At 45.5% G+C, this 18,018-nt stretch overlaps 1 protein-coding gene across 1 annotated transcript in view; it reads left to right on the top strand.

The window, feature by feature from the left end:
• The window catches only part of LOC110498315 (nuclear receptor corepressor 2), a 41,013-nt gene that overhangs the window by 4,028 nt on the left and 18,967 nt on the right, over positions 1-18,018 (top strand). Inside the window, exons 6-13 of the mRNA XM_036953841.1 lie at positions 5,125-5,166; positions 8,575-8,814; positions 11,197-11,448; positions 11,521-11,667; positions 11,813-11,867; positions 12,103-12,193; positions 15,939-16,080; positions 16,303-16,407. Coding sequence (XP_036809736.1) covers positions 5,125-5,166; positions 8,575-8,814; positions 11,197-11,448; positions 11,521-11,667; positions 11,813-11,867; positions 12,103-12,193; positions 15,939-16,080; positions 16,303-16,407 — 1,074 coding nt within the window. The remainder of the gene's footprint in view (positions 1-5,124; positions 5,167-8,574; positions 8,815-11,196; positions 11,449-11,520; positions 11,668-11,812; positions 11,868-12,102; positions 12,194-15,938; positions 16,081-16,302; positions 16,408-18,018) is intronic.

Genomic DNA, 18,018 nt, shown 5'->3' on the forward strand with positions numbered 1-18,018 from the left:
TCTGTTTGTAGTGTCTAGTGTCTGTCTGTCTGTCTGTCTGTCTGTCTGTAGTGTCTAGTATCTGTCTGTAGTGTCTGTCTGTCTGTAGTGTCTGTCTGTTTGTAGTGTCTAGTGTCTGTAGTGTCTAGTGTCTGTCTGTCTGTAGTGTCTAGTGTCTGTCTGTAGTGTCTGTCTGTAGTGTCTGTAGTGTCTGTCTGTCTGTCTGTAGTGTCTAGTGTCTGTGTAGTGTCTAGTGTCTGTCTGTTTGTAGTGTCTAGTGTCTGTCTGTCTGTAGTGTCTGTGTAGTGTCTAGTGTCTGTCTGTAGTGTCTAGTGTCTGTGTAGTGTCTAGTGTCTGTGTAGTGTCTAGTGTCTGTTTGTAGTGTCTAGTGTCTGTCTGTTTGTAGTGTCTAGTGTCTGTCTGTTTGTAGTGTCTAGTGTCTGTCTGTTTGTAGTGTCTAGTGTCTGTCTGTAGTGTCTGTCTGTAGTATCTGTCTGTAGTATCTGTCTGTAGTATCTGTCTGTAGTATCTGTCTGTAGTATCTGTCTGTCTGTAGTGTCTGTCTGTAGTATCTGTCTGTCTGTAGTATCTGTCTGTCTGTAGTGTCTGTCTGTCTGTAGTGTCTGTCTGTCTGTAGTGTCTGTCTGTCTGTAGTGTCTGTCTGTCTGTAGTGTCTGTCTGTAGTGTCTGTCTGTCTGTAGTCTGTCTGTTTGTAGTGTCTAGTGTCTGTCTGTAGTGTCTAGTGTCTGTCTGTAGTGTCTGTCTGTCTGTAGTGTCTAGTGTCTGTCTGTCTGTAGTGTCTAGTGTCTGTCTGTTTGTAGTGTCTAGTGTCTGTCTGTCTGTCTGTCTGTCTGTCTGTCTGTCTGTAGTGTCTAGTATCTGTCTGTAGTGTCTGTCTGTCTGTAGTGTCTGTCTGTTTGTAGTGTCTAGTGTCTGTAGTGTCTAGTGTCTGTCTGTCTGTAGTGTCTAGTGTCTGTCTGTCTGTAGTGTCTGTGTAGTGTCTAGTGTCTGTCTGTAGTGTCTGTAGTGTCTGTCTGTCTGTCTGTAGTGTCTAGTGTCTGTGTAGTGTCTAGTGTCTGTCTGTTTGTAGTGTCTAGTGTCTGTCTGTCTGTAGTGTCTGTGTAGTGTCTAGTGTCTGTCTGTAGTGTCTAGTGTCTGTCTGTCTGTAGTGTCTGTGTAGTGTCTAGTGTCTGTCTGTAGTGTCTAGTGTCTGTGTAGTGTCTAGTGTCTGTGTAGTGTCTAGTGTCTGTTTGTAGTGTCTAGTGTCTGTCTGTTTGTAGTGTCTAGTGTCTGTCTGTTTGTAGTGTCTAGTGTCTGTCTGTAGTGTCTGTCTGTAGTGTCTAGTGTCTGTCTGTGTAGTGTCTAGTGTCTCTGTCTGTCTAAATCAAATCAACATTTATTTGTCACATACACATGGTAAGCAGATGTTAATGCGAATGTAGCTAAATGCTTGTGCTTCAAGTTCCGACCGTGCAGTAATATCTTAACAAGTAATCTAACCTAACAATTTCACAACAACTACCTTATACACACACGTGTAAAGGAATAAATGAGAATTTGTACATATAAATGAGCGATGGCCGAACGGCGTAGGCAAGATGCAGTAGAGACAAATGAGATGAGTAATGTAGGGTATGTAAACATTATATAAAGTGGCTAGGGATACATGTATTACATTAAGATGGCAAGATGCAGTAGATAGTATAGAGTACAGTACATACCCTACATTACTCATCTAATATGTATGTAAACATTATATAAAGTGGCTAGTGATACATGTATTACATCAATATGCAGTAGATGGTGTAGAGTACAGTATATACATATGAGATGAGTAATGTAGGGTATGAAAACAGTATATAAAGTGGCATTGTTTAAAGTGGCTAGTGATACATTTATTACATACATTTTTCCATTATTAAAGTGGCTGGAGTTCAGTCAGTATGTTGGCAGCAGCCACTCAATGTTAGTGATGACTGTTTAACAGTCTGATGGCCTTGAGATAGAAGCTGTTTTTCAGTCTCTCGGTCCCTGCTTTGATGCACCTGTACTGACCTCGCCTTCTGGATGATGGCAGGGTGAACGGGCAGTGGCTCGGGTGGTTGTTGTCCTTGATGATCTTTGGCCTGCCTGCCTGTGATATGGCCTTCATATCACACTTCCTGTGATATTGGGTGCTGTAGGTGTCCTGGAGGGCAGGTAGTTTGCCCCTGGTGATGCGTTGTGCAGACCTCACTACCCTCTGGAGAACCTTACGGTTGTTGGTGTCTGTCTGTCTAGTGTCTGTCTGTCTGTAGTGTCTGTCTGTCTATTGTCTCTGTCTGTCTAAATCAAATCAAATTTTATGCCAGGGTTCTCCCCCAGATCTGGTCACTCTGCCAGGGTTCTCCCCAGATCTGGTCACTCTGCCAGGGTTCTCCCCAGATCTGGTCACTCTGCCAGGGTTCTCCCCAGATCTGGTCACTCTGCCAGGGTTCTCCCCAGATCTGGTCACTCTGCCAGGGTTCTCCCCAGATCTGGTCACTCTGCCAGGGTTCTCCCCAGATCTGGTCACTCTGCCAGGGTTCTCCCCAGATCTGGTCACTCTGCCAGGATTCTCCCCAGATCTGGTCACTCTGCCAGGGTTCTCCCCCAGATCTGGTCACTCTGCCAGGGTTCTCCCCCAGATCTGGTCACTCTGCCAGGGTTCTCCCCAGATCTGGTCAATATGCCAGGGTTCTCCCCTGATCTGGTCACTATGCCAGGGTTCTCCCCTGATCTGGTCACTATGCCAGGGTTCCCTCCAGATCTGGTCACTATGCCAGGGTTCTCCCCCAGATCTAGTCACTATGTCAGGGTCCTCCCCAAATAAGAGGGGTTGCTGTGTCACCTTGTTGGCTTGGCTGTGCCACTATGTAAAGATTTCACAGCAAATTAAACTGATATTTAGTAATAATAGGCTGCACATTTGGACACAGCGTGCTCAGGATGCTGTCAGGTTCACCTTGGGGTCATGATAGGGGCTGAACCAAATGTTTGATGTATTATAATAATTGATTATGCTTATGTTGTATTAATAGAAGGGGAAGGGTTATAAGACCCCTCCCCCTTACATGTATAGGGTTCTAGACTACAGATTAACTATATATGTATATATGCATTATAAGGTTTAATAATGTTCCACAGTTGTTTTCTAGTCTCTGCCTCTTATAAAGAAACGGTCTGAGAGATGTGTGACTGAGACAGAACTCTGCAGGGGAGTGAAAGAGATAAGAGACTAGTTAGACATTCTACTGTAAATCCACTTGGGGAGTGGACATTAACTGCTGAGTCTTCAGATAACACTGAAACTATTGTTTGAAAAGCTGTGTAGGCGTGGGTTTGGTCTCATGAGTAGAAGGTAATGACTTAGGCAGTGACAACACTAAGATATGACTGCAGGCATTATAAAACAACTTGGACCCTTTACTATTTTGCAGAACTCACTCGGAAACATGTGTGCTATGTTCCTGTTGTCAACCACTGTCTGCAATTGCATTTATTAAAGGTTTTTGATTTGATTTCCTTAACTTCTCTAGGATATGTGGGATGGTAGAGTCCTGGCAAACGTCCAGTGGAAATGCAGAACGCCAAATTCAAATAAATTACTATAAAAATCACACATGCAATACACCAAATTAAAGCTACACTTGTTGTGAATCCAGCCAACAGGTCAGATTTCAAAAAGGCTTTACGGCGAAAGCAGACGATGCTATTATCGGAGTAGCCTCAGCAAACAAACATGGACAATCATACTTCGCCCCGCCAGGCGCGACACAAAACTCAGAAATAACGATATAATTCATGCCTTACCTTTGAAGATCTTCCTCTGTTGGCACTCCAATATGTCCCATAAACATCATAAATGGTCCTTTTGTTTGATCATTTCCGTTGATATATATATATATATCCAAAATGTCAATTTATTTGGCGCGTTTGATTCAGGAAAAACACCGGTTCTAACACGCGCGACATGGCTACAAAATATCTCAAAAGTTACCTGTAATCTTCGTATCACGAAAGTTGTTTGAAATGTTTGGACAACTTAAGGTATTTTTTTAAAATGTAAATAATCAATAAAATGTAAAACGGAATAAACAGCGTATACCGGAGGAAAACAAAGTGGAGCGTGCTTTTCAGGTCACGCGCCTCTAACAAAGAGGTCACTTCCTTCAAGCCTCGTTCTGATCAGTGCTACTTCTTCATTTCTCAAAGGAAAAACCTGAACCAATTTCTAAAGACTGTTGACATCCAGTGGAAGCGATAGGAACTGCAAGCCAGAAAACATTCTGAATGGTTTGTCATTGGGGTTTCGCCTGCCAAATAAGCTCTGTTATACTCACAGACATCATTCAAACAGTTTTAGAAACTTCAGAGTGTTTTCTATCCAAATCTACTAATAATATGCATATCTTAGTTTCTGGGCCTGAGTAGCAGGCAGTTTACTTTGGGCAAGCTTTTCATCCTGACGTGAAAATACTGCCTCTTATCCCAATGAAGTTAAAGATATTGTCTGAATGCTAATTTCACCAATGAGCCAATGATTGACAAGGAACAAACCCCAACAATGCACAGAGTATAGCGTTGTACAATTTCTCTGTAACGGCTGTCAAACAAAAGTCAAATGACCAAAGTTGCTAAACTTGCCAGATAACCTCCAACGAATTACAGAATATCTCCTATATTTACCTAAATCTAGTTGATTATACTCCGAGTTGCGCAGCGATCTAAGGCACTGCATCTCAGTGCTAGAGGCGTCACTACAGACACCCTGGTTCGAATCCAGGCTGTATCACAACCGGCCGGGATTGAGAGTCCTGTAGGGCGGCGCACAATTGGCCCAGCATCGTCCGGGTTTGGCCGGGGTAGGTCGTCATTGTAAATAAGAATTTGTACTTTGACTTGCCTAGTAAAATTAAAAGTAAAATTAAATACTGCCTGTAGTGTCTGTCTGTCCCGCCTGTAGTGTCTGTCTGTCCCGTCTGTCTGTCCCGCCTGTAGTGTCTGTCTGTTCCGCCTGTAGTGTCTGTCTGTCCCGCCAGTCGTGGGATGCAAGTGGTCTTCACCCTCCAGAGAACCACCTGTTGTTCTCATGCAGGTATTTCTCTCTGTTCTCACCTCCCACAGCGACAGAAGGAGAGGAGACGTGCAGGAAAAGAAAAGGAGCCTGTAAGTATGTTTCTGTTCCACTTTCACTATACTGCACCCCACTAGTGGAGAGTCTTTCACTATACTGCACCCCACTAGTGGAGAGTCTTTCACTATACTGCACCCCACTAGTGGAGAGTCTTTCACTATACTGCACCCCACTAGTGGAGAGTCTTTCACTATACTGCACCCCACTAGTGGAGAGTCTTTCACTATACTGCACCCCACTAGTGGAGAGTCTTTCACTATACTGCACCCCACTAGTGGAGAGTCTTTCACTATACTGCACCCCACTAGTGGAGAGTCTTTCACTATACTGCACCCCACTAGGGGAGAGTCTTTCACTATACTGCACCCCACTAGGGGAGAGTCTTTCACTATACTGCACCCCACTAGTGGAGAGTCTTTCACTATACTGCACCCCACTAGTGGAGAGTCTTTCACTATACTGCACCCCACTAGTGGAGAGTCTTTCACTATACTGCACCCCACTAGTGGACTCCTTGACTTTATGCACATATTGTTACATTACAACCTTTTTCTAAAATTTATTAAAATACACATTTTCCTCCTCAATCTACATACAGTGCCCCATAATGACATCACAGTGCCCCATAATGACATCACAGTGCCCCATAATGACATCGCAGTGCCCCATAATGACATCACAGTGCCCCATAATGACATCACAGTGCCCCATAATGACATCACAGTGCCCCATAATGACATCACAGTGCCCCATAATGACATCGCAGTGGCCCATAATGACATCGCAGTGCCCCATAATGACATCACAGTGCCCCATAATGACATCACAGTGCCCCATAATGACATCGCAGTGCCCCATAATGACATCACAGTGCCCCATAATGACATCACAGTGCCCCATAATGACATCACAGTGCCCCATAATGACATCGCAGTGCCCCATAATGACATCGCAGTGCCCCATAATGACATCGCAGTGCCCCATAATGACATCGCAGTGCCCCATAATGACATCGCAGTGCCCCATAATGACATCACAGTGCCCCATAATGACATCACAGTGCCCCATAATGACAAGTGAAAACAGCTCTCCAGACGTTTTTGCAAATGTATAAATAAAAAAATATATACAGTGGAAGTCATTAAAACTCTTTTTTTCAACTTCTCCACAAATGTATTGTTAACAAACTAGTTTTGGCAAGTTGTTTAGGACATCTACTTGGTGCATGAGACAAGTAATTTTTCCAACCATTTTTTACAGACAGATTATTTAACTTGTAATTCACTGTATCACAATTCCAGTGGGTCAGAAGTTGTCATACACTAAGTTGACTGTGCCTTCAAACTGCTTGGAAAATTCCAGAAAATAGTGTTATGGCTTTACAAGCTTCTGATAGGCTAATTGACAACATTTGAGTCATTTGGAGATGTACCTGTGGATGTATTTCAAAGCCTACCTTCAAACTCAGGGCCTCTTTGCTTGACATCATGGTAAAATCAAATGAAATCAGCCAAGACTTCAGAAAAAAATTTGTAGACCTCCACAAGTCTGTTTCATCCTTGGGAGCAAATGCCTGAAGGGTACCACGTTCATCTGTCCAAACAATAGTACGCAAGTATAAACACCATGGGACCACTCAGCCGTCATACCGCTCAGGAAGGAGATGCGTTCTGTCTCCTAGAGATGAACGTACTTTGGTGCGAAAAGTGCATATCAATCCCAGAACAACAGCAACGGACCTTGTGAAGATGCTGTAGGAAACAGGTACAAAAGTATCTATATCCACAGTAAAACGAGTCCTATATTGACATAACCTGAACGGCCGCTCAGCAAGGAAGAAGCCACTGCTCCAAAACCCCCATTAAAAAAAACTATGGTTTGCAACTGCATATGGGGACGAAGATGGTACTTTTTTGGAGAAATGTCCTCTGGTCTGATGAAACAAAAATAGAACTGTTTGGCCATAATGACCACCGTTATGTATGGAGGAGGGAGGGGGGGGGCTTGCAAGCCGAAGAACACCATCCCAACCACGAAGCACAGGGTTGGGATGGTGGCTTCATGAGGAAGAAAATTTATGTGGATATATTGAAGCAACATCTCAAGAGATCAGGTTAAAGCTTGGTCGCAAATGGGTCTTCCAAATGGACAATGACCCCAAGCATACTTCCAAAGTTGTGGCAAAATGGCTTAAGGACCACAAAGTCAAGGTATTGGAATGGCCATCACAAAGCCCTGACCTCAATCCTGTAGAAAATGTGTGGGCAGAACTGAAAAAGCGTGTGCGAGCAAGGAGGCCTACAAACTGGACTCAGTTACACCAGCTCTGTCAGGAGGAATGGGCCAAAATGGGCCAACTTATTGTGGGAAGCTTGTGGAAGGCTACCCCGAAATGTTTGACCCAAGTTAAACATTTTAAAGGCAACGCTACCAAATACTAATTGAGTGTATGTAAACTTCTGACCCACTGGGAATGTGATGAAAGAAATAAAAGCTGAAATAAATAATTCTGTCTACTATTAATCTGACATTTCACATTCTTTAAATAAAGTGGTGATCCTAACTGACCTGAGACAGGGAATATTTACCAGGATTAAATGTCAAGGATTGTGAAATACTCAGTTTAAATGTATTTGGCTAAGGTGTATGTAAACTTCCCACGTCAACCGTACATATCTTATTTGCATAAGTATTCAGACCCTTTATTAAGAGACTCGAAATTGAGCTCAGGTGCATCCTGTTTCCATTGATCATCCTTGATGTTTCTACAATTTGATTGGAGTCTACCTGTGGTAAATTAAATTAATTGGACATGATTTGGAAAGACACACACCTGTCTATATAAGGGCCCACAGTTGACAGTGCATGTCAGAGCAAAAACCAAGCCATGAGGTCGAAGGAATTGTTCGTAGAGGTCTGAGACAGGATTGTGTCGAGGCACAGATCTGGGGAGGGTACCAAAACATTTCTGCAGCATTGAAGGTCCCCAAAAAAACAGTAGTCTCCCTTATTCTTAAATGGAAGAAGTTTGGAACCATCCAGACTATTTCTAGAGCTGGTCGCCCAGCCAAACTGAGCAATCGGGGAGACGGGCCTTGGTCATACTAATATAAATGTGATATTTATTTAATTTATTTTAAAAAACAGTTTTGTGGGGTATTGTGTGCAGATTGAGGGATAAAATGATGTAATACATATAGAATAAGACTAATATAACAAAATGTGGAACAAGTCAATGGGTCTGAATACTTTCTGAATGCCCTGACTATAGGTACGTTTATGTATTCCAAATGGCAACCTATTCCTTTTATAGTGCACTATAGGGCCCTGGCCAAAAGCTGTGCCCTATGTTGTAAATGTGGTTATTTTTGGGACGCTTCCCTTGTATCTTGGATATGAGTTTGTACACGGAACATAATTGCCTTTTTTATGCCTCCTAGGAGAATCAAGGGCCAGGGAGGCCCAGCCGCTCGGAGAAACAGGGAGGAGATTTAAACATTGAGCGAGAGCAGCAGGGGGAGAAGGAGTTTACAGAGGAGCGCCTTGGTCCGGGACCTGGTGGTACTGCAGCCTCTAGCAGGCAGCAGGAGGCGCAGGATTCTCCTTTGGAGGAGAACTGTGGTAGCAGTAATGAGGACCAGGAGGACGTGGGAGACGAGGACTTAGCCAGGGAGCCAGAGGTTTGTTTTGGTTCCTTTAGCTCCCTTATGTGTCATTTTCATTCTACAGTGCACCCTGCTTACAGGCCTCCCCATTCAAGTCAATGGTGGCATAATGGTTAGACTGACAGCTTTATGGAGTGTACTCTTGAATTCACCAGTCAAATTGCTAGGCTAAGAGGTTCCAAGCCCTAATCAACTGTTTACAGTGTTTCAATTGTCCTCCACGGATGTGATCACTGTGAGAGGAGTGTACTGTATTACTGGTGAAACTCCATTAACGCATGTTATAACGCTCTACTATGTCATTAACACATGTTGTAACGCTCTGCTATGTCATTAACGCATGTTGTAACGCTCTGCTATGTCATTAACGCATGTTGTAACGCTCTGCTATGTCATTAACGCTCTGCTATGTCATTAACGCATGTTGTAACGCTCTGCTATGTCATTAACGCATGTTGTAACGCTCTGCTATGTCATTAACGCTCTGCTATGTCATTAACGCATGTTGTAACGCTCTGCTATGTCATTAACGCATGTTGTAACGCTCTGCTATGTCATTAACGCTCTGCTGTCATTAACACATGTTGTAACGCTCTGCTATGTCATTAACGCTCTGCTGTCATTAACGCGTGTTGTAACGCTCTGCTATGTCATTAACACATGTTGTAACGCTCTGCTATGTCATTAACGCTCTGCTATGTCATTAACGCATGTTGTAACGCTCTGCTATGTCATTAACGCTCTGCTATGTCATTAACGCATGTCGTAACGCTCTGCTATGTCATTAACGCTCTGCTATGTCATTAACGCATGTTGTAACGCTCTGCTATGTCATTAACGCATGTTGTAACGCTCTGCTATGTCATTAACGCTCTGCTATGTCATTAACGCATGTCGTAACGCTCTGCTATGTCATTAACGCTCTGCTATGTCATTAACACATGTTGTAACGCTCTGCTGTCATTAACACATGTTGTAACGCTCTGCTATGTCATTAACGCTCTGCTGTCATTAACGCATGTTGTAACGCTCTGCTATGTCATTAACGCTCTGCTGTCATTAACGCATGTTGTAACGCTCTGCTATGTCATTAACGCTCTGCTATGTCATTAACACATGTTGTAACGCTCTGCTATGTCATTAACGCATGTCGTAACGCTCTGCTATGTCATTAACGCATGTTGTAACGCTCTGCTATGTCATTAACGCTCTGCTATGTCATTAACACATGTTGTAACGCTCTGCTATGTCATTAACGCATGTCGTAACGCTCTGCTATGTCATTAACGCATGTTGTAACGCTCTGCTATGTCATTAACGCTCTGCTATGTCATTAACACATGTTGTAACGCTCTGCTATGTCATTAACGCATGTCGTAACGCTCTGCTATGTCATTAACGCTCTGCTATGTCATTAACGCATGTCGTAACGCTCTGCTATGTCATTAACACATGTTGTAACGCTCTGCTATGTCATTAACGCATGTTGTAACGCTCTGCTATGTCGTTAACGCTCTGCTATGTCATTAATGACAACGCTCTACTATGTCATTAATGCATGTTGTAACGCTCTGCTATGTCAATAACGCATGTCGTAACGCTCTGCTATGTCATTAACGCATGTTGTAACGCTCTGCTATGTCATTAACGCTATGTCATTAGCGCATGTCGTAACTCTCTGTTATGTGATTAACGTATGTTGTAACGCTCTGCTATGTCATTAACGCTCTGTCATTAACGCTATGTCATTAACGCATGTCGTAACTCTCTTATGTCATTAACGCATGTCGTAACGCTCTGCTATGTCATTGTACATATGTGTACTAGTAATTTAACCTTTTATTTAAGAACAAATTATTATTTACAATGATGGCCTACCCCGGCCAAACCCGGACGGCGCTGGGCCAATTGTGCGCTGCCCTATGGGACTCCCAATCACGGTTGGTTGTAATACAGCCTGGAATCGGACCACGGTCTGTAAGTGAGGCCTCCAGCACTAAGATGAAGTGCCTTAGACCGCTGCGCCATTCGGCAGCCCTGTAATATTCATTATTGACATTAGTTAATGATTCATGTAGAGAATGTCACTGGAAGGAAGTAACCTGCACATTCTGTATATTTGTAAAATACAATTCTTCATAATTCTGTATAACTAATTTCACTTAGACAATTGCATCTAATAGTTCCATCAAATAAATACAAATCCATTCATATTCCCCTTAGCACTGTAAGTTACTGACATTTTTTTTGAACAGCTTCTGTCTACCCAGTGAGTGAAGTTTAGTGGATAACTGTTAGTGTTCCTCCATCTTGGATCTGTCCCCATAGAGGAGTTGGATATGAGTAGCTGCTTCTAGTGTGTAACTGCTCCTCCATCTTGGATCTGTCCCTATACAGGAGTTGGATATGAGTAGCTGCTTCGTCTCTACGGCTGCCTGTATTGCTAAACGACAACTAGAGCAGAACCCCAAACCAGAGAAGAAAATTATTATCCAGCAGCCTCAGAAGCCAGTGGTGGAACAGGAGAAGGAACAGAAGCAGGAGAAGGAACAGAAGCAGGAGAAGGAACAGAAGCAGGAGAAGGAACAGAAGCAGGAGAAGGAACAGCAGCAGGAGAAGGAACAGCAGCAGGAGAAGGAACAGCAGCAGGAGAAGGAACAGCAGCAGGAGAAGGAACAGCAGCAGGAGAAGGAACAGCAGCAGGAGAAGGAACAGAAGCAGGAGAAGGAACAGAAGCAGGAGAAGGAACAGCAGCAGGAGAAGGAACAGCAGCAGGAGAAGGAACAGCAGCAGGAGAAGGAACAACAGCAGGAGAAGGAACAGCAGCAGGAGAAGGAACAGCAGGAGGTTATTGTCAGGAAAAAGGAGGTGATTTTGAAAAAAAAAAAGTACCTTTTTGATCATGTTGAACATAAGCATGTACTATTTCTGTTTAGTACGGTCTGTCTGTAGTGTCACGCCGTAGACCTCCTGCACTGTGACGTACTAACTATGACACTATGCGTCCCAATAGAAAAAGGTGGAGGCCAATGTTGATGATATTCTTAAAAGAAGCACAGAGCTCGCCCGTAAGTCCTAACTCCATTCATACCTGTAATGTCAATCACAATGTTTGTCCCAAATGCCACGCTCTACTCTATACAGTGCACCAGGACCCATAGAGCTTTGCTCAAAAGTAATGCACTATGTAGGGAATAGGGTCATTTGGGACACATCCAAGCTCCTACTGATCTGAAAAATCTGGTTTATTTCCAGTATTTAAACTACAAATGCCATGTTTTTAAGTCTCTCTCCTCTCCCCAGTCATAGGAAACCAGTTCGCAGCCTGTGGCCAGCTGGAAATGGCAGTCAAGTATTTCACTGACGCTATTAAACACAATCCTACAGAATTTAAGTGAGTATGAAAGTCAATGACACTGGTTGGCACTCGGCTTATGTATGATATGAGTAAATAACTGTGATCTGCATCCATAATGGCACCCTATTCCCTGTCTAGTACACAACTCTATTCTGGAATGGCACCCTATTCCCTCTCTAGTGCACAACTCTTATTCTGAAATGGCACCCTATTCCCTGTTTAGTGCACAACTCTTATTCTGAAATGGCACCCTATTCCCTGTTTAGTGCACAACTCTTATTCTGAAATGGCACCCTATTCTCTGTTTAGTGCACAACTCTTATTCTGAAATGGCACCCTATTCCCTGTTTAGTGCACAACTCTTATTCTGAAATGGCACCCTATTCCCTGTTTAGTGCACAACTCTTATTCTGAAATGGCACCCTATTCCCTGTTTAGTGCACAACTCTTATTCTGAAATGGCACCCTATTCCCTGTTTAGTGCACAACTCTTATTCTGAAATGGCACCCTATTCTCTGTTTAGTGCACAACTCTTATTCTGAAATGGCACCCTATTCCCTGTTTAGTGCACAACTCTTATTTTGAAATGGCACCCTTTTCTCTGTTTAGTGCACAACTCTTATTCTGAAATGGCACCCTATTCCCTGTTTAGTGCACAACTCTTATTCTGAAATGGCACCCTATTCCCTGTTTAGTGCACAACTCTTATTCTGGAATGGCACCCTATTCCCTGTCTAGTACACAACTCTATTCGGAAATGGCACCCTATTCCCTGTCTAGTACACAACTCTATTCTGGAATGGCACCCTATTCCCTGTCTAGTACACAACTCTATTCTGAAATGGCACCCTATTCCCTGTCTAGTACACAACTCTTATTCTGAAATGGCACCCTATTCCCTGTCTAGTACACAACTCTATTCTGAAATGGCACCCTATTCCCTGTCTAGTACACAACTCTATTCGGAAATGGCACCCTATTCCCTGTCTAGTACACAACTCTATTCTGGAATGGCACCCTATTCCCTGTCTAGTACACAACTCTATTCTGGAATGGCACCCTATTCCCTGTCTAGTACACAACTCTATTCTGGAATGGCACCCTATTCCCTGTCTAGTACACAACTCTATTCTGGAATGGCACCCTATTCCCTGTCTAGTACACAACTCTATTCTGAAATGGCACCCTATTCCCTGTCTAGTACACAACTCTATTCTGGAATGGCACCCTATTCCCTGTTTAGTGCACAACTCTATTCTGAAATGGCACCCTATTCCCTGTCTAGTGCACAACTCTTATTCTGAAATGGCACCCTATTCCCTGTCTAGTACACAACTATATTCTGGAATGGCACCCTATTCCCTGTTTAGTGCACAACTCTATTCTGGAATGGCACCCTATTCCCTGTCTAGTACACAACTCTATTCGGAAATGGCACCCTATTCCCTGTCTAGTACACAACTCTATTCTGGAATGGCACCCTATTCCCTGTCTAGTACACAACTCTATTCTGAAATGGCACCCTATTCCCTGTCTAGTACACAACTCTTATTCTGAAATGGCACCCTATTCCCTGTCTAGTACACAACTCTATTCTGAAATGGCACCCTATTCCCTGTCTAGTACACAACTCTATTCGGAAATGGCACCCTATTCCCTGTCTAGTACACAACTCTATTCTGGAATGGCACCATATTCCCTGTCTAGTACACAACTCTATTCTGGAATGGCACCATATTCCCTGTCTAGTACACAACTCTATTCTGAAATGGCACCCTATTCCCTATATCGTAGTGCACCGGTACCACGATAATATCACAGTACCAAAATGTAATAATAATTATAAATACATTTTATAATACCGTTTCACATGATGCTACCACCTTTCTTCTCGCCGGGTTGTAAAACCTGCTGCTGCCTGCTATAAGGTGTTTATAAAGACAGCTTAAATGTTACATTTGTTCAGCAACAGCATCTAGTCTTTATCTTGTATGCTCCGGTCCAGTAATGGCAACTTTACAGCTACCACGTGATATGAATCAGCTCGTCACATCCCCCCCTACCAGCGCTCACCCCCCCCCCCCCTACCAGCGCTCACATCCCCCCCCTACCAGCGCTCACATCCCCCCCTACCAGCGCTCACATCCCCCCTACCAGCGCTCACATCCCCCACCTACCAGCGCTCACATCCCCCCCCTACCAGCGCTCACACCCCCCCCCCCCCCCTACCAGCGCTCACACCCCCCCCCCCCCTACCAGCGCTCACACCCCCCCCCCTACCAGCGCTCACACCCCCCCCCTACCAGCGCTCACATCCCCCCCCTACCAGCGCTCACATCCCCCCCCTACCAGCGCTCACATCCCCCCTACCAGCGCTCACATCCCCCCCTACCAGCGCTCACATCCCCCCCTACCAGCGCTCACATCCCCCCCTACCAGCGCTCACATCCCCCCCTACCAGCGCTCACATCCCCCCCTACCAGCGCTCACATCCCCCCTACCAGCGCTCACATCCCCCCCCTACCAGCGCTCACATCCCCCCCTACCAGCGCTCACACCCCCCCCCCCCCCACCAGCGCTCACACCCCCCCCCTACCAGCGCTCACACCCCCCCCTCTACCAGCGCTCACATCCCCCCCTACCAGCGCTCACATCCCCCCCCCTACCAGCGCTCACATCCCCCCCCCTACCAGCGCTCACATCCCCCCCTACCAGCGCTCACATCCCCCCCTACCAGCGCTCACATCCCCCCCTACCAGCGCTCACATCCCCCCCTACCAGCGCTCACATCCCCCCTACCAGCGCTCACATCCCCCCCTACCAGCGCTCACATCCCCCCCCTACCAGCGCTCACACCCCCCCCCTACCAGCGCTCACATCCCCCCCCCTACCAGCGCTCACACCCCCCCCCCCTACCAGCGCTCACATCCCCCCCCTACCAGCGCTCACATCCCCCCCCTACCAGCGCTCACATCCCCCCCTACCAGCGCTCACATCCCCCCCTACCAGCGCTCACATCCCCCCCTACCAGCGCTCACATCCCCCCCCTACCAGCGCTCACATCCCCCCCTACCAGCGCTCACATCCCCCCCCTACCAGCGCTCACATCCCCCCCTTACCAGCGCTCACATCCCCCCCTTACCAGCGCTCACATCCCCCCCTACCAGCGCTCACATCCCCCCCTACCAGCGCTCACATCCCCCCCTACCAGCGCTCACATACCCCCCCTACCAGCGCTCACATACCCCCCCTACCAGCGCTCACCCCCCCCACCAGCGCTCACATACCCCCCCTACCAGCGCTCACCCCCCCCACCAGCGCTCACACCCCCCCTACCAGCGCTCACCCCCCCCCCCCCCCCCCCCCCTACCAGCGCTCACATCCCCCCCTACCAGCGCTCACATCCCCCCCCTACCAGCGCTCACAACCCCCCCCCCTACCGGCGCTCACACCCCCCCCCCCCTTCCAGCGCTCACATCCCCCCCCCCCCCCCCCCCCCCCGCCCTACCGGCGCTCACATCCCCAGGTGTGTTCATGGTGTCCCCCCCATTCTACTAGACTTCAGATCATCATGCATATTCCTGGGGCCAGATCACAGCCTTTACAAACAGCAAATCAGCCATCTGATGTACTGTTATTCCATGTGTTATGTTGAGTGGTGTGAATATCATTAACAGGTTTCTGTGTAGCAGAAGGGAACCGGTGTTGGGGGGGGGGGGGGAGACAGGACGCTAGGCCACTCTGATGTTTTCTGAACACAGCCCTGATGTCCTGTTGTAGGCTGTTTGGGAACCGGTCCTTTTGTTATGAGAAGATGCAGCAGTATGATCGGGCCTTGAGTGATGCCGATCTGGCCCTCTCCATGGAGCCTGGTTGGATTAAAGGACTATATAGGAAGGGGAAGGCTCTGTCTGGACTCAAGGTACACAACATTATAATACTTTATGCAATTCAACTTCAGGATTTTATCTCCTATCTTTTTGTGTAATGTTTGTCGATCTCACTATGTGCTGCCTCCCTCTGTCCTCCCTCTCTGTGTCCTCCCTCTCTCTCTCTCTCTCTGTCCTCCCTCTCTCTGTCCTCCCTCTCTCTCTCTGTCCTCCCTCTCTCTCTCTCTGTCCACCCCCTCCCTCTCTCTGTCCAGAGGTACTTTGAGGCATGCCAGACCTATAAGGAGGTATTAATGCAGGACAGTTTGTGTTCAGATGCTGCTCAGGAGTTGATGAAAGTTCAGATCATGCAGCTGATGGTATGTACGGACGCCTCTCTTAACATAACATGCAGTAATATTATAATAATTTTGATTCTACGTAGGTTGAAAGAAAATCTAAATGTATTTTCACCTACGTTACTATTATTACGATTATTTGAAGAGGGCCAGCGTACATTATAACATATAGTACCAGTCCAAAGTTTGGACACCTACTCGTTGAAGTTATTTGTTGTTATTACTTGTATAGTAATAGTGCAGATGTCACAACTATGAAATAACACATATGGAATCATGTAGTAACCAAAAAAGCATTAAACAAATCAAAATATATTTTATGTTCTTCAAAGTAGCCTTGATTTGCACACTCTTGGCATTTTACAATTTATTTTATTTTACCTTTATTTAACCAGGCAAGTCAGTTAAGAGCAAATTCTTATTTTCAATGACGGCCTAGGAACAGTGGGTTTAACTGCCTGTTCAGGGGCAGAATGACAGATTTGTACCTTGTCAGCTCGGGGGTTTAAACTTGCAACCTTACTAGTCCAACGCTCTAACCACTAGGCTAACCTGCCGCCCCATTCTCTCAACCAGCTTCACCTGGAAGGCTTTTACAAAAATATTGAAGTGCTCAAGTGCTGAGCACTTATTGGCTGCTTTTCCTTCACTTTGCGGTTCAACTCATCCCAAACCATCTCAATTGGGTTGAGGTTTTGTTATTGTGGAGACCAGGTCATCTGATGCAGAACTCATCACTCTTCTTCTTGGTCAAATAGCCCTTACACAGTCTGGAAGTGTGTTTTGGGTCATTGTCCTGTTGAAAAACAAATGATAGTCCCACTAAGCACAAACCAGATGAGATGGTGTATCCCTGCAGAATGCTGTGGTAGCCATGCTGGTTAAGTGTGCCTTGAATTCTAAATTAATCACTGACAGTGTCACCAGCAAAGCACCATCCTCCTCCATGCTTCACGGTGGGAACCACACATGTGGAGATCATCCATTCACCTACTCTGCGTCTCACAAAGACACGGCGTTTGGATCCCAAAATTTCAAATTTGGACTCAGACCAAAGGACAGATTTCCACTAGTCTAATGGCCATTGCTTGTGTTTCTTGGCCCAAACAAGTCTCTTCTTATTGGTGTCCTTTAGTAGTGGTTTCTTTGCAGCAATTTGACCGTGAAGACCTGATTCACGCAGTCTCCTCTAAACAGTTGATGTTGAGATGTGCCTGCTACTTGAACTCTGAAGCATTTATTTGGGCTGCATTCTGAGGTGCCGTTAACTCTAATGAACTTATCCTCTGCAGCAGAGGTAACTCTGGGTCTTCCTTTCCTGTGGTGGTCCTCATGAGAGCCAGTTTCATCATAGCGCTTGATGGTTTTTGCAACTGCACTTGAAGAAACCTTAAGTTCTCTAAATGTTCCTTATTGACTGACCTTCATGTCTTAAAGTAATAATGGACTATAGTTTCTTTTTGCTCATTTGAGCTGTTCTTGCCATAATATGGACTTGGTCTTTTACCAAATAGGGCTTTCTTCTGTATACCCCCCCTACCTTGTCACAACACAACTGATTGGCTCAAACGCATAAAGAAGGAAAGAAATTCCACAAATTAACTTTTATCAATTGAAATGCATTCCAGGTGA

Source organism: Oncorhynchus mykiss, chromosome 19 (genome assembly GCF_013265735.2).
Source record: "Oncorhynchus mykiss isolate Arlee chromosome 19, USDA_OmykA_1.1, whole genome shotgun sequence".
In the NCBI taxonomy this organism is placed as follows: domain Eukaryota; kingdom Metazoa; phylum Chordata; class Actinopteri; order Salmoniformes; family Salmonidae; genus Oncorhynchus; species Oncorhynchus mykiss.